General features: G+C 34.6%; 1 protein-coding gene across 1 annotated transcript in view; it reads right to left on the reverse strand.

Annotated features, from left to right (window-relative positions):
* kif18a (kinesin family member 18A) overlaps window positions 1–25,074 on the reverse strand; it is a 123,411-nt gene that overhangs the window by 39,102 nt on the left and 59,235 nt on the right. Inside the window, 10 exon segments of the mRNA XM_028794233.2 lie at window positions 96–217; window positions 1,128–1,280; window positions 5,249–5,411; window positions 8,581–8,657; window positions 8,659–8,697; window positions 9,150–9,224; window positions 9,357–9,533; window positions 16,880–17,077; window positions 17,684–17,794; window positions 17,974–18,078. Coding sequence (XP_028650066.2) covers window positions 96–217; window positions 1,128–1,280; window positions 5,249–5,411; window positions 8,581–8,657; window positions 8,659–8,697; window positions 9,150–9,224; window positions 9,357–9,533; window positions 16,880–17,077; window positions 17,684–17,794; window positions 17,974–18,078 — 1,220 coding nt within the window.

Consider the following 25,074-nt stretch of genomic DNA (forward strand, 5'->3'; position numbering starts at 1 on the left):
AACAAAACTACATTGAATTGTATGAATATCAAGCACTGACTTTTTAAACATCAGTTCTGATGACAAATGAAAAATACACATTCTGATAAACTTACTTTTCATTTAGTTGGTTCTCTTGACCCTGTAGCAAAAATAGTGATGTTAGACACTCCATCTGCTGTTTTACATCAAGAACCTCCAGCTGCAAACTGTGACAGAGTAGTTCTTTCTGTAGGTTCTGCAAATAATTCAAGAGGGTGTACATTAGTTGAAAATATACACACAGTAAGGGGTAAGAAGCTAGACTTGCAGAAGTGAAAGGTGAATATTTTTAATCAAATCATAACATGTATTTGTATCACCACAGCACAATGAACAATTGACCTAGCTGCTTAATTCTCACCCGTAGTCTCTCTCAACATCACACACCAATTTTCACATATAGACATGAACAGAACATCAATCAATATGTGCTGCATATACTATGGCACCTCTTGAAAAATTGATTGGAAACATACACTGGCCTAGTTTTTATAGGGTTTTGCCTTTTTTAAATGACCAATGATTAAGGCCGCCCCTGTGTTGTACTGTGTACCTGTGAAAATGTCACTAATGTGCTTGCAAATAGCATTATTTTAACAAAAAGGAGTTTACCAATGAGTAGATTTCACCTGACCAACAGATTTATGTGTAGTAGTGCTTGGCTCTGACTTGTGTCAACAAAGCAGTCCATTTGCCTCTGCAACTGCCTTGCGTGCTTAACTTGAGGCTCAGACAAAACAACATCGCTATAGCAAGGTAGGCTATATTTAAATACAGTATAAACCAGGGTGATGCAGCAGTAGGTAACCAATTGAACTACAGTAATGCTCTACTTAAGGAATGTTTACTCAGAAACCAAAACAGACAAAATTACATTTTTGGACAATGAAATAAAATAATATTTATTTCTTGGAAAACTTTTGAGACTTCTACCGAGGAAAAAACAATGTGCATGTGAACTGCCATCTTAATATATATATATATATATATATATTTTTTAATATTTGCAGATCATTTTCAGTTGTGATCAAATGCTCTGATACCACATGAGTGAAACAGCAATATATCTGAAAGACAACTAGGATACTTTCATGAGTGGTACCTACCTTGGTTTGATCACACAATAGCATCTCATTTTCTGTACGGTGAAGCCAATTGTCATTCTCAGCTAAGTGACTCTTTACTTCCTGCAGCTTTTTCCTGAGGTGTGAATGATAGGCTGCAAGAGATGCTATCCTCCTCTCAAACTTGCAAGTTTCCTGAATGTAAGCATGTAAAAACAAATAGTGTTTATTTTGGAATTTAACATTGAAGAGAAATTAAAATAACCAACAAAAAATAAGGGCAGAGACAGAAAATGAAAACAAAATAAAGGAATAATTCCTAAATAATCCATGAAATATCTACAGATACTAAATATTATCAACCACTTAAACAGCAGTTATTGAAACTTTAAATATGGTATAAGGTAACGCTCACTTTTATTCCTGAAGGCTGATCAAGTGTTCTTGTGGATACTCCAACTAAGTTCTTATTTAAAAGCCAGTCTTTTAACATAACAGAAGACTGTGTAGTCCTACTGTTATAAAACTTATTTTACCAAAATGACTTATAATGCTTCAGATTTTCAGATTTTTTTTTAACCTTTAAAAACAAAGACAATTAAGCAATCTTTTAGTACTTATGAAAAAACACTAATCTGGCTTTGTTTCCTGTTTTTCAGAAACCGAAGAAGGGCGAAATGAAATGCAAGGTATCAAGGATGAGAAGGTGTACACTGCTGCAATTTTACTGTTTCATGGTGCTGCATCAAGCGGAGTTCCCAAGAGACCTGCAGTGAGTACCACATGCCCCATTCAACCTGGCTTCACAAACACTTTAGCACACTTTTCACTTCTTTAGAGAAGTAAGTCTCTGTAAATGATGTGCATGGCTGCTTCTAGTGCCAAACAATTCTTCTTGCATTGGATTTAGCAAAATAAAAAAGATAAAGGGCTATAGGATTCTACTTCTTTCCTGTTCTTTTTGTAGATTTTTCTCAAAAACACAAGAAGGAATTTTTGACATAGCACAATAGCAAGTACCAAAATATGTAATTAAACAGAATGTCTTACAAGGCAAAATATTTACTTCCTATTGCAGAATTGGTTTAAACAAGCTTCTTACCATTGTGGCCTTCTTGGATAAAGAATGCCTATTCCTTAGCTACAGAGTAACATTTATGAAAAATACTTTAGGGTCCTTGCTGGAGTCATAGCTATGAACGATGACAGAGAAACTGCTTTAAAAAATACATAATATTTGGATGTAAAGCAAACTCTGTCATACAAGTAAAAAGGTTATGCTTTACCTGTATTAAGTGTTTGTTAGGCCTTATTTGGAACATTGTGTGTAAGGTTTATCTGCTTAATAAAATTAAAGGACCTCCCAAGAAGTGCAACCAGATAAATTCTCAGGCTAAAGATTATCATCTATGGGGAAGGTGTGAAGGAGCTGAATCTTCTTATGCCAACAGATGTTTTTTTAAATGATGAACGTAGTTAAGTATACTACAACAGTGGACTTGTTATTTTCATCAAGAACACAGGAGCACTGAAATAACTCAGTAAAGTAAAATTAAAACTCAGTAAAGTTTTGTAGAAATGTTAGGAGGCATCTCTTCATAGAGAGAACCAAAATTACCCTTACTCTGTACTGCAAGTTACTCTGGAATGCAGTTGAGAGTAGAATCTTCAGGTTATTCAAATGATTAGTTAAACAGGAATTGAGGAGCTACTGCCAGTTCTCATCAAAATTTTAATGCTATAAAAATACCCAACTTAATTAAAACCATGAAAAAATGTCATTTAAAACCAATAAGAATTAATATTGACTAGAAGAAAACAACCAAGCACTAATAACTGCATTATTTACCTCAACTTTTTATTACTGGCTTCTAAACATAAAGTCTATTTTTTCTGGGTTTGTGTGTTAGCATAAGAATATATTCATTTCCTAATAATGTGCTAAACGGAAATTTGGAAACACGTGAAAAAGAATTGGATGATGCAAACAAAAGAGTGTGATTCTGGTGTAATACCACCACCTTCTTTTGGCTGTTCCTGTTAGGGATTGCCACAGTGGATCATCCGTGTCCATATCTTCCTGCACGCAGCATCTTGCTCTATCACACCTACCACCTGCATGTCCCCTCTCACCACATTCAAAAAAACTCCTCTTAGCACTTCCTCCTTTCCTGTTGCCTGGCAGCTCCATCCCTAGCATTCTTCTGCCAATATAACCAGCATCTCTCTTCTGTACATGTCCAAACCAACACTATTTCTCCTCTCTGGCTTTGCCTCCAAACTGTCCAACTTGAGCTGACCCTCTAATGTATTCATTCCTTATCCTGTCCATCCTCGTCACATGCAATGCAAATTTTAACATCTTGAACTCTGCCATCTCCAGCTCTGGCTCCTGTCTTTTTGTCAGTGCCACCATCTCCAACCCATATAATGGAGCTGGTCTCACTACCATCTTATAGTTCTTCCCTTTCACTCTTGCTGGTGCCAGTCTGTCATAAATTACTCCGGTCATTCTTCTCCACCCACTTCACCGTGCCTGCACTCTCTTCTTCGCCTCTCTTCCACATTTCCTGTTTTTCTGTTCTACTGATCCCAAGTATTTAGACTCATCCACCTTCGCCAACTCATCTACCTGCATCCTCACCATTTTTCTGACTTCTCTCTCATTCACACACATGTATTCTATCTTGCTCCTACTGACCTTCATTCCTCTCCTCTCCACAGAATATCTCCACCTCTCCAGGGCCTCCTCAACCTGCTCCTTACTCTCGGTACAGATAACAATATCATCCACAAACATTATAGTCCATGGGGACTCTGGTCTAATTTCCTTGGTCAACCTGTACATTACCATTGCAATTAAGGGCGGGCTCAGAACCGAACCCTGATGTAATTCCACCTCCACCTTAAACACATCAGTCACTCCTACAACAGACCTCACCACTGTCACACTTCCATCGTACATATCCTGTACCACTCCTATATACTTCTCTACCACTCCAGACCTTCTCATGCAATACCACAAGTCCTCTGAAGGCCCCAGGTCAAATTATTTCTCTGGGTCCACATAGACACACTACAGCTCCTTCTGGTCTTCTCTATACTTTGCCATCAACACCCTCAGAGCAACATCACATCTGTAGTGCTCTTTCCTGGTATGAAACCATATTATTGCTCACTAATCATCACCTCCCTTCTTAACCTAGCTTCCACCACCTCTTTGCCATAACTTCATACTGTGGCTGATCAATGTTATCCATCTGTAGTTACTAGAGTTCTGCACATCACCCTTATTCTAAAAATAAAAATCGGTACCAGTAAACATCTGTATTCCTCAGGCATCCTCTCACTTTCCAAGATTGCATTAAACAATATGGTTACAAACTCCACTGCCATCTCTCCTAAACACTCCCATGCTTCCACAAGTACTGTATGTCATCTGGGCCAACAGCCTTCCCATTCATCATCCTCTTCAGAGCTGTCCTTACTTCCTTCTTGCTAATCCATTGCACTTGTACTCTTTCTATCTGCTCAACACACTCTCCTCACTTGTGAGTACATTTAAATTATTATCCTTTATCACAGTGACCTGCTACTTATCTTTCCCAGCTCGTCCCTCTGTGTAGCTAATCTCACTTGTTCTTCGCCAGCCTCTTCCTCTGTATAATCTCCTGTACCTTCCTCATTCCACCGCCAAGTTTCTTTATCCTCCATCCTCTGTCCATATGTCACAGCAAGCACCCTTCTAGCTGTCTCTCTTACGACTTCTGCTGTAGTTGTCCAGCTATCTGGTAACTCTTCATTGCCACCTAGTGTCTTGTCTTACCTCCACCCTGAACTCCACCCTTCAGTCTTCTTTTCACCTTCCACCATTTGATCCTTGGCTCTGCCCTCACTCTCTTCCTCTTCTTGATCTCTAACATCATCCTACAGACCACCATCCTATGCTGCCTAATCAATAATACCACAGTATGTATATGACCTAAAAAGTTAGTATTGATGCTAAAACAAAAGTCATCTGTTTTTTGGTATTCCATTCAATATTCAAGCAGTTGTGACCCTATCACCCACTCCAACACATTAACCTCAGAAACAATACATGCTGTCTGCAGAAAAACTACGGCTACACAAACAGCTGTTAATATAAAAGTACATAATTTTACCTTTACTGCTTTCTCATCAAAGCACAGTAGCTGTATATGGTGGTAAGTGCATTTTTGATGCAGCATTCTTAATTCACTCTCCTTTAGTTTCTTCTCAAAACTCAGAATTTCCTTTCTAATCTCTGTGCGATTTAAGAAGATGCTTTTCAGGGTGTCCTCCAGCCTAAAAATGAAGGAAAAAATTAGCAATAATCCAAGGTAGGAAATTCTTGAAGCTGGTCAATGAGAACAATAAAAGCAAAAACAAGAAGTTTAACTTCATACAGATCATTAAAGTGTCTAGCACAAGATTTCCTGTTAGGTTAGTAATTTTGGAAGTATTAATAATTAATCAGTGCTACAACAGTATTAAATGTTTTCACTGTGATAACTCAGTGAAAAGTCTGTGAACTACTTTGTTATTATTAGAATAGGCCTTTTACACACTCTCCTTTGAAGGGCAAAGTAATTGGAGATGTTGAACAATAAAAATGGGCAGGACCGAGATCCAAGCTTACGATTTGTTCATGTGGTGAATTTTTGTTGTGCCTTTAGGCTCACTTTTAAGTCCTTAACCACTCTTCTTCTATCAATTCTGGCTGCTGAAACAGGCGGCATCATAATATAGTTTTGAGAGTTTCTCCGAGGCATTTTTCAAATAGTCAAACCACAGCATGGCAAGGAAAGATATAATTCAGCAACAAGCTGCTCAAGTGGGGTTAAGTCTGTTATGGAAAGTTGTTTTAACATTTGTAAGTACTGAAGAATACTAAATAATAAGTATTACCCTAAAACAAGATGTCTACCTTGGCCGTCTATGAATGCTAGATACAAAATATACAGTATGTATGTATGTATACACACATACACACAATATATGTGTGTGTATATATCTGTCCAAACAGAATATGTAAGTTTTAGCACAGAAATGTTCTTAAAGCAAAAATGTAAATATTCCAATACAAACATAATTCAACTGCAGGGCACAGTTAAATCTTACTAATCTTAAATCTTACAAATGCCCCTGCTTTGCAAAACTAGTGAATATGAAATTAGCAAATTGCATAATTCCAAAAATCTACTGTGTTTTTTGAATACTTTTGCTAGAAAAGGTATGCGTAGGTGTAGTATTTCTTCAATTGTAACCTTGCCAGATTTTTTTATTGACCCAAAGAAATTGTTTCTCACGACTCTGATGAAAAGGAAGGAAGGAAGGAAGGAAGGAAGGAAGGAAGGAAGGAAGGAAGGAAGGAAGGAAGGAAGGAAGGAGACATTTGAAAAGGAAGTCAGGTATTCAATAGTAGATGTCAGTGGTATTATGTCTGATAGTTGTGGTTTTGAATATCAGGCAGTAGCTAAGCAGAGATACTATATTAAAAAAATAAAAATAAAAAAAAAAAATAAAAAAATTTCATCAGTATATTACAAAAAATGATCTTAAATCTAGTATAAGCATATTTAAAGACTGGATTTAAAAACTAACATCATCCTAACAATATTTTACTCAAAGATTACTCAGGGAATTCAGATAATGTGTACATGCTTAAACACAAATGTTACATTATGTAAAAGGGCTGATTCACGAAAAGTGTTACGTTCCTTTAATATAGTTTGATAAGTTATAATAAAAACAGATTCTATAATTCTTTCTGTAAGCTATTCTGTTTAGTATACATTAAAAAGAAGTCACTAGAGAGTTTTTTTTTTTAAATGTGGAAGGACTAGCATAATTGTGATTCCCCTGTATATGTAATCTGTTTTGTGCAACTCGTAGTAAAGGTAAAGCTTGAAACACAAATTCAATTTTTTTTTATTTAAATAATTACAATGTGCAGTATATGTGGCTTTGAAAGTAGTAGTCAACTAGGGTTTCCTTGCCAAGTCAAAAATATGTTTATGTTTCACTAGCATCTAAAAAAGATTTGGACATTCTGTGGCAAGCAAAGTGAAGTGTCTGCCTGTTGTACCCATCCAATTGCTATGTTTCAGTCAATCCAAAAGATGGTGTAATCACAAACATTTTATTAATAAAATTAATTGCATTTGTCATTGCAATAGATGGTACATCACAAACATTAACACTGCTTTTACAAATCTCACACCAAATGGCATATAACAGAGACATATGTACTGCATGGTGCACTGCAAATAATAATGTTGAAGTCTACATTGATTACTTAGATTTCAACCAGTCTTAGATGAGTTGCACAGCTAGTCTAATATAATGTGATTTTTATAAACTGCATTACAATCTGAACATTACATGTCAGCAATGTATATAACACTACATTTAATTTAAAAGAGATGATATAGCTTAATTTGAAGTTATCACTCAAAGTGATTGAAGTGTCCAAAGCACTAACAGCAGCTTAGCAAGCTCAGTTATTAAGAACATTAATAAATGTTTGCAAGATTCTAAGGAGCTTCTCTATTTTTATTTTTTGTAACTAAAACAAGATATTCTTTTTTCATTGTTTAATGGCTAGTTGAGCAAATAAGATAGCATTTCAGCAATGTATTTTAAATGATCACAAAACATTGTATATTAAGCAGTGATGTTTCATGAGTTATTGCCTCAAACATTGCTATAAGTGTATTAGAGATTATTAATCTCTGTTATAAACTATGATAAATAATAAAGGTTTAACTCCAACAAAATTCCTCTCCATGGCTTATCAAGCCGACACAAGTTTGTCTTCCTTCCATAATCTCATAATATATATATATATATATATATATATATATATATATATATATATATATATATATATATATATATATATATTTGCAAACCAGGAGAAAGCCTGAAAGTTGAGGTTGGGCTATGCTTCCCTCTGCTTTACATTTGTGAAAAATTCTTTCTTTTTTTTTTTTGTTTTGGAGTGCCTTTGTATGCCTTTTATTTTTCAAAAGAAAGATTTGCTAATATGCATTGGAAAGCACCAAAGAACAATATACAGTAGGTACTTTGGGAGGAATTTTAATTAAATCAGCTATTATAAGATAAAAGCACATCCACTCTTCTAAACCTTCTCTTATAATTCCTCAACTTACATATGTTCTCCCTCTAAGAGATGACACAAATTGTTTTCTTTACAAAGAAGTTAACCCCAATCACTAAACATACTATAAGTAGAAGTCAACTGATGAAACAGAAGGATTAAATATAAACAAAGCATAATTGTTCATTAAAAGTTAATTAATCAATTCAAATTTAAATTGTCAGCAATACACAAAATACTGCTAAACAGGTATTTATTTTATTTTAGATACCAACATCAGCAATTTGGTTCAACATGATTAGTCATTTTTAAAGAACTTTCAAACATATACTGTTATTCATCAAAACTAACCGCTCATATTCAGCATTCTTCTGATTACACAAAGTTAGGAGACTTAATCTACGTTTCTCTGGAATGTCTATTTTTTTTTTCTTCATACTCCTTCAGTCTTTCCTTCAACATACGTATCTAAAGAAACACAACACAGATTTTATTTTAAGTAAATTAATCATGATATTCCTTGCTAGTAGTGTTTTAATGTACACTAATATTAAATCTACATGAATGCAAAATTTCAATACAAAATTGTAACTTTTCAGTAAAGTCCTGAATTATTAATGCGCACTGCTAAATGTGTGCTCATTTGGTCAGCATGCCAAAGGAAGGCAGACACAGTATCACCTTCCTTACTGGTTCCCCAAACTCCTGCAACCCTTATAAAATAAGTAAATTTAAACATCTAAATTATTTACACAGTATAAGAATTTTAATTTTTGTGCTTCAGGCCATTTAAATCTTTGATGCTATATGACCCATACACAGAAAAGAAAATATAAATTACTGTGTGAATTATCAAGATTTCTTGTTTCTAAAGCATACTTTTTAGAAGACAAACACATTAATGCTGCTGGGAAGCTTACCTCTTCTTTTTGCTGTTCACAAATCACAGCGTACTGACCGACATGACTCTCCAGGTTCACAACATTACTCTTCAACTTGAAAGACATAATCACAATGATTATTTAGTTACACAAAATCCAAATGTTTCTCAAAATAACTTACATCACTCACTAAAACAGAAAATATTTTTGAACAGTCAATTGTTTAAATAAAATAAAATTACATACTGAAGACTGAATGTCCTTGGCTCTGTTTGCATATTTCAGAGTATTGTAGGTGTCATCATAATATAGTGCAGAGGGGCTAACTGCAGCAATCATAATGGTTCGACAATTTCCACCCAAGGAATCCTTTAACAGACGAGTAAGTTTACTATTCCTGTATGGTATATGTGATTTTTTGCTCTAGTAAAGAAAAATAAAATAAGATTTTATTTGTGCAGCAATAAAGAGTTCACAAATCCTTTACGAACATACTAGTTAAAATGAATTACAATGCATTTAAGAAAGGGTTATTTGTTGCATTAGGTGTCCAGAAGTTTCTCAACGAAGCACTGACTTTCAAAACAAACAATATTTACAGATGGATGGCTGGACTTTCAGATTTCCATCTAAAAATTGTAAAAAGCAAATCATATACACATTCGTTGCATGTGGGTATGAAATAAGCCCAGCTATCTATCTACTTTAAATTAGTAGGCATTTCCTGGTCTTGATCTTGTATCCCTCCTTAAGAAATGATAATAAAAAGCTAATCATATATTACTGCTGCACTGAAAGTAATACACAGTTAAAGCATAATTTTGAACTACTGCCTATAAATTTCATTACTAAATTTTTTTTTTCTGTTTAAGGAAAGCCTTCAGTTTTAAGATTTCAATTATAAAAAAGCCAGCTATTCATTTGACTAATCATGTTACCTACAAATATATTTTTTAACTATGTAATATAATTGTACTTTTTAAATATCCTTACATGTTAACACTGCCAAACTGCTTTTAGACAAATCTCAAATTCAAAGCCTCTCACAAACAAATATTCTGCACAAAAACACAATAATCTCAGCCCTTAATAAAAACTGCATAACCAATGGATTGAAAGTAAAAAAATTGGAAATAGCACAACTAATGAGAATTAAACAAGGTTTTCAAGTCAACTATGCAGTTAAGATGCAAGATCTTGATACTGTTGGAATATGCACATTTATTAGATCAGTATTTTGCATTCCCAAGAAATAAAATCAGTGGACCAGAACAGATAACTACAACTGAATGTGTATCTTGCTTCTCAAATTTAGTGCTAAATATTACTTAAAAAGGTCTTCTTCAAAGCAAAACTCAGAAGAAAATTGTACTATGCTACTCTATATGGTTTGTTGGTTACTCTTTCATTTTCATCTCATTAACTGGCTATATACTAAACGAGAAGTAAGAGAAAGAGGTAAAAATAAAGCAAAATATGTGAAAAAGAAGGCATTTCTTTAATTACACTATTGTCAATTGCTTTGAATGTCAACAGTAGTCTAATAGATCAAGATATTCAAACAGCTGCAGGGACTGACCTTAAGCAAAGAAAGTAAGTTGGAAAGGAAACCTACAGTCTTTAAGACAAACCAGTTACACAATCTTGATGTAGGATATGTAATGTTAAGTGCTTTAAAAACACTAAAATCACAACTGGAATACATCACTTTTTCAGCAGTGAGCAATATTCCAAAGACTTTTAAATTCACTGTTTATATCTTTCTTACAAAGCTTAACATTTATTATTTTTTAGAACTGGAGGATAGTAAGATTAGTCAACTTGATCTTGGTTACATAGTAAATATGTTTACTAAACAAATAGTTTTTTCCAAATAGTGAGTTTTGTCTGCTATAATAAAGTACAGAAAATGCATATACTGTATTTTGATAACACAGACTGCCTTTTACATGCATTAGTGTTCATATGCTTTAACTGTCATATAGATAGATAGATAGATAGATAGATAGATAGATAGATAGATAGATAGATAGATAGATAGATAGATAGATAGATAGATAGATAGATAGATAGATAGATAGATAGATAGATAGATAGATAGATAGATAGATAGATAGATAGATAGATAGATAGATAGATAGATAGATAGATAGATAGATAGATAGATAGATAGATAGATAGATAGATAGATAGATAGATAGATAGATAGATAGATAGATAGATAGATAGATAGATAGATAGATAGATAGATAGATAGATAGATAGATAGATAGATAGATATGCAACTTCTGTCGTGACTTACCTAGAGGAAAAAACTGCTGCATTAACGTAAATTCCTAAATTTAAGAGTTAACTAACAATTGATAATACAGTTTAGAGGATTATCCAGATTTAGATTATTTTCTACTACATTTTTATTAACCCTTTGCTTTTACTGTCATCTGCAAATTTCACACCTTGCTCACTATATCATAATCAATGCCAATAAAATGAAATGCAAATGACCTGAATTACCGAAAAACACCATCATGCCCTTCGATAGTCTAAGCTTTGTTTCTTTGTCTTCCTCAGGTGTCTGCTTGTATAAACTTTCTTTAATTACATCATGTTCAGCAAGAGAAGTCACACAGCTGGTTTGACAGCTTTGTTATACAAGGCCAGTAAGGAGCATGTAATATAAAAAAAGACAAAGATGACATCTTTTCATTACAGCTCTTTGTAAAACAACAGTTTTTTTTTTTTTTTTTTTTTTTTTTAAAGATGTGTATCATATGAAGATTACTACCATGCACATGAAGAAATGACTGTTCGTTTGACAAGTCCACATAAATTCATAGCCCACAAGGCACTTTGGGAAAGCTTATTTACATAACAAGTGTGATTCACTGAAGACCCAGAGTAACATGCCAACTCTTACACAAGTTACATTTTTGGTATAAGGGACTGTCATTTTGAAAACACACTATTCACAACACACAGCAGTTTGGAGAGCATTTATTGATAGATAAATAAATAATAACCTGTATGTCGCTTTGATAAAAAAATCAAAGCTGGAATAGTGGTCACTGGTTATCTGCATACTAACAATGTAAGTACTCTGTCAAGCAATCACAGCAGCATACAGAGACAAATGTATAGCCACCCAAAAGCAAAACGTCTGCAGTTTTTATACTGGATAAAAGCCTGACCTTTGAAACAAAGATGACGTTAGTTACAGAGTAAAACCTTTGTGCACACTTGGAGTAGCCCATGCAGCAGCCTATTTCTTAGGCATGAAGACAAGGTGAAAACTTAGATAAACATGGAATACAGCATTAACAGGAAAACTGTCAACTTCCAAGTATAACTGTAAGTAAACAAATGATTTATGCATCCTGCGTAAAAATATTATTGTATAATATTATTGTCATTCCTGGAAATCAATAATGCAGGTAAAGCTTAGCATTTCGAAGCACGTGGAATTAGTTAGCACGTACATTGTTAATGCTCAATTCATTACCGTCATTCCTATCAGCCAAGGGGAGTGGCTTTTCAAACTGACTTCTTTCACACTAGAGTAATAAAATAAACATGCTTTCCTCTAAAGAGTTTTAGCATCACAATGCTGGCGCATGTTGAGCGGATATTGATGCATACAAAGAGATGAAATATCAGCCCCACAATAAAGTTTTTCTTGATGGCTTTGCAGAACTTTGTTTTCATAGGAGATCTTTTTGAAAAGTCCCAGGAAGTTGAACAGCTTTTTAAAATATGGGAAGTAAAGTAAAAAACTGTTAAAAGCACCTACCACCAGATGCCATGTGCCTTCTCATTTTAGATTCCCAGCAACAGGAATGGAATACTCCTATATTTTGCTGGAGCAAGATATGTTATATAATCTGTTTAACAAAAACTGTTTACATATTAGTGGTTTTGCTTGATCTTATCAGTTAACTTGCAAATGTAAAAATGGGGAAAATAAACCTTCCCTTAACCTAAGATTCCACTTTTCAGATTGCAAAATGTAATAAGCCACAAACATTAGAAACTAAGATTGGAAAAGTTTAATGGTGAAATATTGGCAAATTGCAGTATCAAATGATGTTACACTTATGGTACATCTTTGATTAAATATAAAAAAAAAATACTTGTGTGGAAAATATTTGCTGTTGAACTATATAAAAATACTGTGTAAAATATAGCCACTTTCAAAATCTACTTCAGTTTTCTGACATTACTTAATCTTATTCAGGATCACAGGGTCATGGAAGTTACCTAGGCAGCACTGCGAGCAAGAGAGGAAACAATGGACAGGACATCAGTCTGATGCACAGCATACTAAATTATATCAGTCAAATTTAGTGCAGCCAATCAGCATAGCCTACATCTCTTCAGTATGTAGCTGGGAAACTGGAGAAGGCAGCAAAAACATTCATGCAGGTAAAGGGAGAGTGTACAAACTCCACAGACACAGTAACTGGGTAAGGATTTGGACAAATTGCCTAGTGGTATAAGGAAGCTGCACTAACCACTGCTTCGTGATTGGGACTACTTAATAGCCCAGTCATAAATTTTAAATTTTGATCCTTTAAATTTCAAATTTACGTTGTTACATTTTTGTAATGGTTCAAATGCAGTAAAATGAACCTTCAATTTACATTTATTTTAAATAAACATTAACACATTTTGTTATAAATCACAGTAATCTACTCTACAATGGCTAAACTCCAGAAATCCAAGCTGTTAATATACCCCCAAGTGTACATACAGAGTATGGTTTCCGTCACCTGTTATAATACTTAGGAGAATGGCAGTTAAAAGAACATCATTTTTTGTTTTTTAAAATTCAACCACCTTATTTAACCCTTACCTGTTTGAAATAGGGACTGCAACCTGAACATTCCCTACAGAATGTACTCATTACGTGTGAGAAGAGTTAAATTGCTCACTAGTTCTGAACAGCTTCAAAAACATTAAATTAGACCTGTCGATCTCCATTTACAACACAACCCAAGAGACCCACTATTTACAACCACTGGATTCACTGGAACAACAATTTAAGATGCTTTCAAACAAAGGTCACCTGATATAGAAGTCCTGAGGGCATCAATTTCTGTAAAGCATTAACTGTATGAGGAGTTGTAATCATTACAGCATTGTTATATTCATAAATAACGTTCTTAAAAAAAAAAAAAAAATCACTGGAGAGTAGGTTCATTAAAAATAAAAACAAGCCTTGTTTAATAATATTCCAAAAGTCACAAAGTAGAGATTATATCTAATAAGAAATAATTTAACATAAAACGATAGGATCCTTTGGGAGCTCAGATTGTTTCTCTGTGTATTAACCATTGATGGAAGGTTAAGAGTTTTATACTTGAGGAAAGAAGTACACTTCTTCAGAGTTAGTAAAAATGCTTAACAAATGTTATTGGGAGAAATTTGGACAGGGTTTTATGGTTTTGGTATGTACATCTTAATAGAGCCAAATATTCACATATTTTATAAATATTATTCAATTTAACTTTACACTTCAAGTGAATTCAAGATAAGTTTCTACAAAAAAAAAGAGAGAGAGCTATGAGCCTTTTAACATATATTAAATGAAAACAGCTAACATAAAATAACTTTATTTCACTAAATATTTCACTTTAGCTTTCTTAAAGTTTTATAAAGCATGGACCACTTAGTCTATCTGGCTCGGTGAATTAGTAGATTGATCTGAAATATCACCTGGAAATTTGCTTTAACAATATGACCATGAACATTGTTCTAAACTCCCACTGTCCTCTATACAAAAGAAGTGTATTCCATCTTCATTACAATTTTAATTTTCAACCTGTGACCTTAAGAGCACATTTCATTATTTACCAGAATTCTTCTAAAATTCTCAGCATTGAAAAGCAAACTTCTTGTCTTAGTTTCTCCCCAGACTCTACTTTGTTCAAAGCTAAGGAGATGTTGTACACTTTTGTCTCATTAAAAAGAAAAAACTGTGCCATGTTATAAGGCTGCCACAACATCCAAAGTAATTTGATAAGGGGATAAAAAAAAGCCTGACAAGAAATGTGAATCTACCATGATAAAAAGAAACCTAAGAAATGTAAACATGTTTTCAGAGTGTGAATATACATTTACACTGTAGAGCACAGCCAGACATCTTAAAAAAATAACAAATTAAAATATTATGAGCAGTGTAACATCTATAATACCACAGAGGTGTTGCTCCTATAATCGTTGAGCTAATTGGAAGAATATTACTAATGTATTCAGTATATTTGTTTTGTGATAATCCACTGCAAAAAAATAATCACTGTATTAAGAAAATTCTCAGTTAACATAGGCCCAAGCCTCAGGGTTTAAAAGATCTGGACTGAACTCTATACAAAGTCTTAACGAGAAATAGACTATAAACCACAATTTCTATATCAAATTATATCTCATACAGCAGAAGAATTAATGGCCACATTTGTAAAGTGACATGGGATTTACCACCGCTTTAAAAGATGACATAGAATGAAAAGCAATCCAAAAAAACACTTGAATTTAGCTAAAACCTGAATTAGTAACTCCTCCCATACTGGCAGCATGTTTTTCTTTCTCTTTTATTACGCATACAGACCAGAGTCTACAACAGAAATAATGAAACATATGTTTTAAAACAAAAAAGAAAAACATTCAGTTGTACAGCTGTATAATTAGCATGAATAAAATGACAAATATACCAATGATCAAAACCAATAAATATTCAATGCAGAAAAGGGAAAAAGATATTTCAAAATGATAAAATAAAATTGCATATTCATATGGAAAATGGAACCCGATACGTTGACATTTGACTTTTCAATCCAAGTGCAAAGCTAGAACTTTGGATGCAGTTTGCGTATGACACTAAAACAGTTAAGAACCAAGTTCTCTTCAGTAATAATGAAGGGGAAAAAATGCCAAATTCAATCAGGCCCTGAAAAGGCTCTGTACTATACTAACTTTATGTTAAGGCTCACCACTAAAATGTATCATTTTACATAAATTTGATAAACAAAAGCAATTTGTAAAAGAAAAATAATGTAATATTATCAATTTAAAAGTATAACTCAATCATCAAAACTAATAAAATATTTCGGGAGTGAAACTTGCTTTAAGAAATTCAGGAAAATTATTAAAGAATACTATACAATACAAAAACAGCTGAAATGGTCAACACAATTTACTTAGCTATCATAACTATCAGGGAAAAATTAATAAAATACAAATGAATAGGCAGCAAAAACATTATTTCAAAGAAAGTGAACACGTTCTATGAAATTCCGGCATTTCCTATCACTTATAATTATCAAGTTATTGGTTTTTTGAAAAGTCTGAACACATGTATATTTTGTTTAAATCACTGTTTCAGAAATCAGGTGCCTATTTTAGTTTCAAAAACATTTACACATGGACCACTGTCTAATATAAACATTGGGCTAATCAATCACCAATAGAATTCTATTTAAAGGAAGATTTAAAAGAGCATTTTCTCCCATTTTCTCTGTGACTTATATTTTTATTAATATTATGGTATTACTATTGCAATTGTTTACTTTCTCTTTTATAAATCTGAGTAATGATTTTACTAAATTTTGCTATGAGTGCAATCATGATAAAATAATACAACTAACATTATGAGTGGGCAATTAAAGAAAATGCTTGTATCTAACTTCATTAGGAAGTAATATCGTGCTTTGTCAATTACTGACACAAATGGAGATCTAGTATCTATGAAAGAGATGAATTCTCAAAATGGCACTTACCTTTGGATCTGCAAGAGCATTGATGACATTTCCTAAGGCCAGCAGTGACCGATTTATATTGGCTCCCTCTCGTAACCTTGCTCCTTTGGTATTAGTGGCACTGACCCTCTCTGATCCAGCAAGATCAATCAGGCTCATCTTTGCAATTTTGATATTTTGATTAATGTTGGCAGTTTTGCTTTGCTGCCTTAAATATATCTGTTTTACGGAATAAAGACAACTATTTAAGTAAGATAAAATGCAAGACTGTGTTTAAAATGCATAAAGCAGACTTATCAGAAAAACAGAAAAAAAAATTATATATATACTGTATATATTTTTTTTCTTTTGGGAGCTTCTACCATTGCTATATTAATGTCTTCAATATCAATTGTAATATAATGAACAATACTGCAATAAGATAAAACTCGTGAAACTAACTTTATCACAGAAAAGATATGAATGCAGACATAGAAAGGGACAAGCAGGCAGGCTATCAACACATGGAAAAACCTAGAAATCTCTTGGAGTAAAACACTAAAATTAGAAGCCTCCTAGTCAGTTTGAATTAGTAAAACAAGTCCATGACCAAATTTAAAGAATATACAACAATGGCTGACTTGCTTAAACATTGTCATAATTTATATATAAAAAAAAAAAAAAAAAAAAAAACACTTCAGAATATGTATATACTGTATATTGACATCACATTGATACAAGTGTGGGATGATCTGAGATTTTTATATCATTGTTTTATCTTTAGTCACTAAAGTCTATAACTTTTAGCCTAGGTTTTCTCATAAATTACACTTAACTTCCATTTACCTGAAATACCGCATGGGATCGTGACGAGGAGGCATTCACATCAGTTGGATGTTGCGTTCTATTTTTATTTCCATAATCTAACATTTCAAGGATCTGCTCTGCAGATTTAGGCTAAAAAAATAAGAACACAAAAGGATAATTATTGCAAAAGGGTGGTAATGATTAGTTTTAACAAACTATCGCTAATAAAATCTCTTTATAATTATCATTGATCACCAACAGGAAAAAACTGTTTAGATGAAGCTCATATGTTTAATTACCAGACAGCAAATAACTTCAGAGCCTCATACCTGAAGTAACGACAGACCCTGGACAACAACTCCTTTAATACTATCTTCACGAACAGCTAGGGGTCCAGAATTCACAAGGAGATCTCGAATTTGTTCATTGTATACCTTTAAAACAGAAAAACCATTCAGCATGCAACATTTCATACAAATAAATTTATAACATAACATTTTTAGAATTCCATGTGCAAAGTCAAACTTAAGATTTTAATAACAAGGTACAACTACAAAAATACCCAAGCTACTACATACTTTAACAGAAAGCCATCACATTTACTTACAAAATTAGCACAAAACGATATGAAAAGTTTCTAATGGACTGCAGTCAATAGATTGAAAAGATTATTTTCAATATAAACACCCAAATTACACTTTTTTCACTCCCATACAAATATACTGCATATAAGTAAACCACTATAATTCATAATTAACAAAAGGCTCGATTAGATAGATAGATAGATAGATAGATAGATAGATAGATAGATAGATAGATAGATAGATAGATAGATAGATAGAGTTTGTGGATTAATTCTGGGGCGGCACGGTGGCGCAGTGGGTAGCGCTGCTGCCTCGCAGTTGGGAGACCTGGGTTCGCTTCCCGGGTACTCCCTGCATGGAGTTTGCATGTTCTCCCCGTGTCTGCGTGGGTTTCCTCCGGGCGCTCCGGTTTCCTCCCACAGTCCATGCAGACAAGCAGGTTAGGTGGATTGGCGATTCTAGTGTGTGCTTGGTGTGTTTGTGTGTGTCCTGCAGTGGGTTGGCACCCTGCCCGGGATTGGTTCCTGCCTTGTGCCCTGTGTTGGCTGGGATTGGCTTCAGCAGACCCCCGTGACCCTGTGTTCAGATTCAGCGGGTTGGAAAATGAATGGATGGATGGATGGATGGATGGATCAATTCTGGCTAATAAACAGTATATGTGCACAACTGGGATGAAAAAGAATGGAATATTCCATCTTTCCATATATGAGTTCTCATAAACTTACAAAGAAAAGCAAACATAACAATGCAAATAAAATCCTTCTTTGGATAGATTGTAACTACAACAGAAAAAGCTGCCTTGAAAAACGAATTTTCTCACGGTTACAGACCCTTGGAGGTTATCTTCTCATACATTTGAGACACTATTCTTTATTACCAGTACATCACAGTTACTCAGGAATCTAAACTTTTTTTTTTTTTTTAATTAATAATTAATCATTTTTTGCTCTCATCAATTCTTGAAATGACAGTATTTTTATTTGCAACTATATTCCCCTTATTTTTGGACATTAAAATAATGAGGACTAATTTGTTATGGCTCAGAATTGGCAACTGAGCTCATTAATAATAGCAGGTGAAGATTTTGCTAAATTAATTTGTACAAATAAATTGGCATTACATGGAGACTAACACAGTCCCATAAGTGTCTGAGAATACAGTATTTTGGGAAACAATTATAATATATCTGAGGGGGAAAAATAACCATATATGTTTTGCCTAAAAATACAGTGGAGGCTAGTAAGGCACCGGAACCAAAACATTTCTTAAACTGATCTGAAATTCAAAAGGGATCTGCGTGCTGAGTTAAATAATAATAACAATAACAACATTAATTCTTTACATTTACATAATCTACAAAACATTGTGATTAAAAATGCCATTTTGTTAACAGCAAGGGAAATGGAGGAACTAATTCCTAAGTCATGCCATACACATGATGAAAATAGAGGAAAGACTAATAAGACTTTAGCTTAGTAAATATATAAGAAGAATGAAGGGAAGGCAACTGTAGAAATAAGACTTTTATTAAAAATGAACAATTATAAATTACAATTAATAATAAACACACTGACATTTTCAACACAAGCTTTAGAACACTCAGTTGAAGAAGACATTTTTGAACCCGCCTGAGCCTGATCCAAATAGACCAACCAGACATATAAATAAATGTTACGGCAAAACCCGAAATCAGACAAAGCAGGAAGTATCCGGCCAAATTGGGAAATGGCCAATGTCGCTGTAAATTGACCGGCCAATGTCTGATCTTTTCCTCGATTTCAGGATTTGGCCAGCCAGTTTGTGAAATGGCACGGGGCGATCAGCCAAAGTCGGAAGAAAAAAGGCACGAGCAGCAATTTGTTGCGCACTTATTAGTGCAATTGCATCGAGTGTAGCCTTGGCGGCTCTTGTTCAGAAAGCAGACGCCACTTGGTTGTTTCACAATAATTAAGATTAGGTATATAAATAGATTTCATATTTCTGTTATCATTTTAGCCCTAAAATAGTGACTTAACATCAGGGACCTATTTGATTGACCTTAAGGTTAGTGTTTGGACGAGGGGAAGGCCGTATTAAGTGGTGTCCGCTTTCTGAACAAGACCCACATTGAGCAGTTTCTCGTGCAGAATGGAAAACTCACTTCTGAATCTGCATCTGAAAGTTTTTAAGCATCTTCGCACCTTGAGCGGACAGTCTTACATAAGCGCATCGGATTTTGGCCAGGGAGTTCTCGCCACTTCGTGAAATGGCTGGCCAAAGTAGCATATACGCTGGTCATTTCTAGCAATTCGGACTTAATTCGGTCATATCTACCAGTTCTACCAGAGAAATGTTCATACAGTTCTCCGAAAGAGGACCAAATTAATATTCTGGTAAGGCGTTGCTGTCCTACAAAACACACTCTGCCTGTGTGTACTGTTGAGACAGCACCACATCATTACCCAAATTGAACTGTCTGCATTGAAATCTGTCATCATGAGTTTCACTAACTTTGCAACAGGTTTCCATACCTGACTGGAACAAACTGTAAAATTCAACACCGCCTGTAACAATGTTATCAGCTGCTTACTGTATTACTGGAGGTGCAGGACTTAACTTGGAAAATTTCACTATCAGTCTGCATGCCACAAGAGACCATGCTACTCTCAATTTGTGTTTGTCACAGCTTTCTCTGGGCATTAATCTTTCCTCAATTGCAGCAGCCTACAACATATAAATACAGTACACATCCTTTACCACATAAGGAGTGTTCTCAGTGTTTTTAAGAATAACCTGCCAAAAGATTAAAATTTACATTATGGGAAATGCACAGTGTATTTGTTGCCCAAAGCGAACTCATATTTTGTGGCATATACTGCTTTCATTGTGAACTTTATGCAAAGATTTTGTGGTTTAGTGTTGGTGCTCCTAGACTCTTCCACTTCAAAATAATAGTTGACCAAAGCAGATCTAACAGAGAAGAAATTTCACATACTGGCAAAGTCTGCATCCTATGGCAGTGTAACATTTTAAAGTCACTGTGATCTTCATTCTACTGCCAATGTTTGCAAAGGAAATTGCATGGCTTTGAACATGATTGTAAGCACTTGTTAACAATGGATGTGGCTGAAACACCTGAACAATAATTTGGAGAGTTGCCCACATCGTTTTGGCCATACAGTGTATATGGAATAAGCAATGTATTAGCAAGTATTCCTGTTAGAGCAATCCAATTTTCTGGTGTCAGAATCAGCTTTAGTCTCGGCAATCTTGTTTAGGACCAGAAACAACAATACAAACATGTGTAGGAGAGAATGTACCTATTTCAAATAGACAAATGTGAGGTGCAGGATTTGAACCCACAACTCTGTATCAGGAAATAGCAAAGCTAAACACTGTATGTCCTACATGCAATGCAATATGAAATTAAGAAAGCAGCTGTGAAACTATAAAAAATTTTTATCATCGAATTCCACCTTTGACCACAGCATAAATAAACTTATTTACAAGGTTATGTGTCTATAAGAGACTTGTTCCTACCACTTCTTAAAAAAATAAATAAAAAACAAGGGGAAAAAAATTACAATATAGTGTGTTTTGGTTCTGATGGGATTTAGATGTTACCAGTGTTCTGACTCTTGATAATGAGAGTCTTGCAACTAAATAATGAAACCACACATTCCCATGGGGCAGAAGTATGTGCGTGTATAGTATATCCTTAGACACCTTAAACCTTATGTAACTGCCTTCCAAAAAACACCATGCAAGAGGGCTACAGAATAGCTTTGTATGCCAGAAGTACCAATGAGGACGTGCTTTGACAAGATCACTGCCCAAACAAAGAATCACACACCCACCCATACTCACGGCATTCAACCCACTCAAAAACAAACACTGTAAGCTTTCAATAAAATTTGGCCTTATATCAAAATATTACAAATACTTTATAAATGGAAATATAGTTTTTTCGTGGCAACTACATCCTTGGTGGATCTCCTTCTGCAAAAATGCAAGTAATACTGTCGGCTGTAAAAATAAATAAATAAATAAATCAATTACCTTCTTTAAAAAAATACCAATGATAATGAACCTTACAGTAACCCAATGCACTAATCGTACTGGGTTTCTCATAAGAAGCTGTTCACCACTTGGTAGTTACTTTTGGAAATGAAAAAGATAGGGAAATGAACACTTAAAAATGCTTTAGGCATCATGCAGCTATGAAGCAATATGATTATTGCATAAAACCTACATATTCAAAAAAATAAACATCTAAGGCAAAACTTTGCTTTGGATAAAATAAATATGTCACATCAAAATTCCTTGTCACTACCTTGTTTTTCTTTCACATTCTGTTAAGGAACTGCATTTTGGAACAACTTCTCTTTTCAAAATTGGCTGCTTGGTTTAGAATTACTTTTTAAATTTGTGTAACTCCTACAATTCTGATAATCAAACTCTTCAATATTTTTTTTTTAATCTTTTACTGAGCAGCATGGAAACCAAAGCATAATTTATTTAGAACTTTAAATACAAATTTGAGAATTCATTGGGGTTTATTTTCAGATATAGATTTCATATTTGTGAATAAAAATGGACTACTTAAAGAATGATTTATATCCCTACCCTGAAACCATGCAGGTTTCAGAGACGAGTTTTGAAAGCATCATTCACAAAGTGAGAAATGATAACTCTTTGAGATATTATAGAAAGAAAAGATAAATACTGTAAATCGATTACTTTGTAAAACATAGGTGTTATCAATGTTGTTGATAACATCAAAAGCAGCAAGACATGCAAACTTGTTATGCTGTGAAATCATCACAAGCAACACACAGTCATGCGTCAAATTACACCTGACCTAGATGAGGCCATAAGAGAGAGAGAGTAATTATGCTCCAGAAATTGCTAAAACCAGCTACTACAGGCCGCAAAGGCTACACGCCTTTTGCTTATCACGTACTTGTGGCAGTGATGCCAGTCATAGAATGATACGCTCAAAACAGTACATAAAAACAGCGACAGAAGTGGTGATGGAACTGTCAGTGGTGTTCCTTCCTGTACTGATGCTGCAACCAAGAAATGGACAAAAACAAGCAATAGGAAGTAAAAGGTTGTATGTCTTTTTGTTTCTGATCTGCACAGATTGTTCGTAATTTTGTTTTACATGAAGAAGATAGAAACACCTTGTAAATAGTAATACATTTGTTATTATAATATTCCATAGGGTCTCGTATGTATTCTGACTCTGGGAGAGACCTTTAAGATTTATTTTAATTGGCCCTGCTTTGCTTGGCTGATTCTTACACGTTCATTCAAAACTGCCTTCCCCTACACAGGCACCATGACTAAAAGACCAGTATGTGATTCTCTATACTGGCAACAGGTGAGGGGATGCTGGCGCATACATCTTACTGCCACTCCTCCATGTTAACAACACTTATAATTAAAATTTGCACTTTTTGCACTTCTTTTATTTTCTTTTATTGTATGTATAGTTTATGGATGCAACTGGATTGAATAGCATTGATTTTGGATTATTTTTATGGATTTAGCCTTGACTGGGCTCGCTACCTTGGGGACAACTGAATCTTTCTGTGGTTCACTGAACGAGACTTTATTTTGATTGCCTGCTCTTGCCTGATGCTTGATATACAAAAATTATTTCTCTGCACCTTAGAGATCAAGGAGCTGGGGATATTCTGCCTCCTTGATTATAATGCATATGCTTGATTGCTGTTGATTTCTTCTGTACATGCTTCGACTGGGAATGACTGAAGTGATCTGATGTTTCCAGGATCACCTGGATTGTGGCTTTGGTGCAATCACGCCTATAATACCCAGCGCTATATGCATGTGCTTGTATGCTAGAACCTCCAGAATTCTGGTAGATATCTTTAATGTGCACCTTGTACTATCTCCTACTATGCCTTTTGTGGAGTTTTTGCTGCTTTGCTATTATTGTTCATCTGCCCCAACCCACCCCACCCGTCTCACATTTCAATGTCTGCTACTATCAGAGAAGCATTGCTCTACTCTTTTAAGCATCTTGAGTATGGGAAAGGCATTATATAAATAAAACATTTTTATTATTGTGTGTACTGGTGACCCACAGAGCCTCAATTGCTATGAATGGTACACTATGTGACTGACATTAGGCCAATTTGACATACTGCCATAAGTTGACACGACTGTATTCAGAAATATACTGTATGGATGTTATTTACAGTAAAGGTATGTACAGTGCATCCAGAAAGTATTCACAGCGCATCACTTTTTCCACCTTTTGTTATGTTACAGCCTTATTCCAAAATGGATTCAATTCATGTTTTTCAAGTTTGAGGTTTTTGCAAATTTATTAAAAATAAAAAAACTGAGAAATCACATGTACATAAGTATTCACAGCCTTTACTCAATACTTTGTCGATGCATCTTTGGCAGCAATTACAGACTCAAGTCTTGTTGAATATGATGCCACAAGCTTGGCACACCTATCCTTGGCCAGTTTCGCCCATTTCTCTTTGCAGCACCTCTCAAGCTCCATCAGGTTGGATGGGAAGCGTCGGTGCACAGCCATTTTAAGATCTCTCCAGAGATGTTCAATCGGATTCAAGTCTAGGCTCTGGCTGGGCCACTCAAGGACATTCACAGAATTGTCCTGAAGCCACTCCTTTGATATCTTGGCTGTGTGCTTAGGGTCGTTGTCCTGCTGAAAGATGAACCGCTGCCCCAGTCTGAGGTCAAGAGCGCTCTGGAGCAGGTTTTCATCCAGGATGTCTCCGTACATTGCTACAGTCATCTTTCCCTTTATCCTGACTAGTCTCCCAGTCCCTGCCACTGAAAAACATCCCCACAACATGATGCTGC

Source organism: Erpetoichthys calabaricus, chromosome 2 (assembly GCF_900747795.2).
Source record: "Erpetoichthys calabaricus chromosome 2, fErpCal1.3, whole genome shotgun sequence".
Lineage (NCBI taxonomy): Eukaryota > Metazoa > Chordata > Cladistia > Polypteriformes > Polypteridae > Erpetoichthys > Erpetoichthys calabaricus.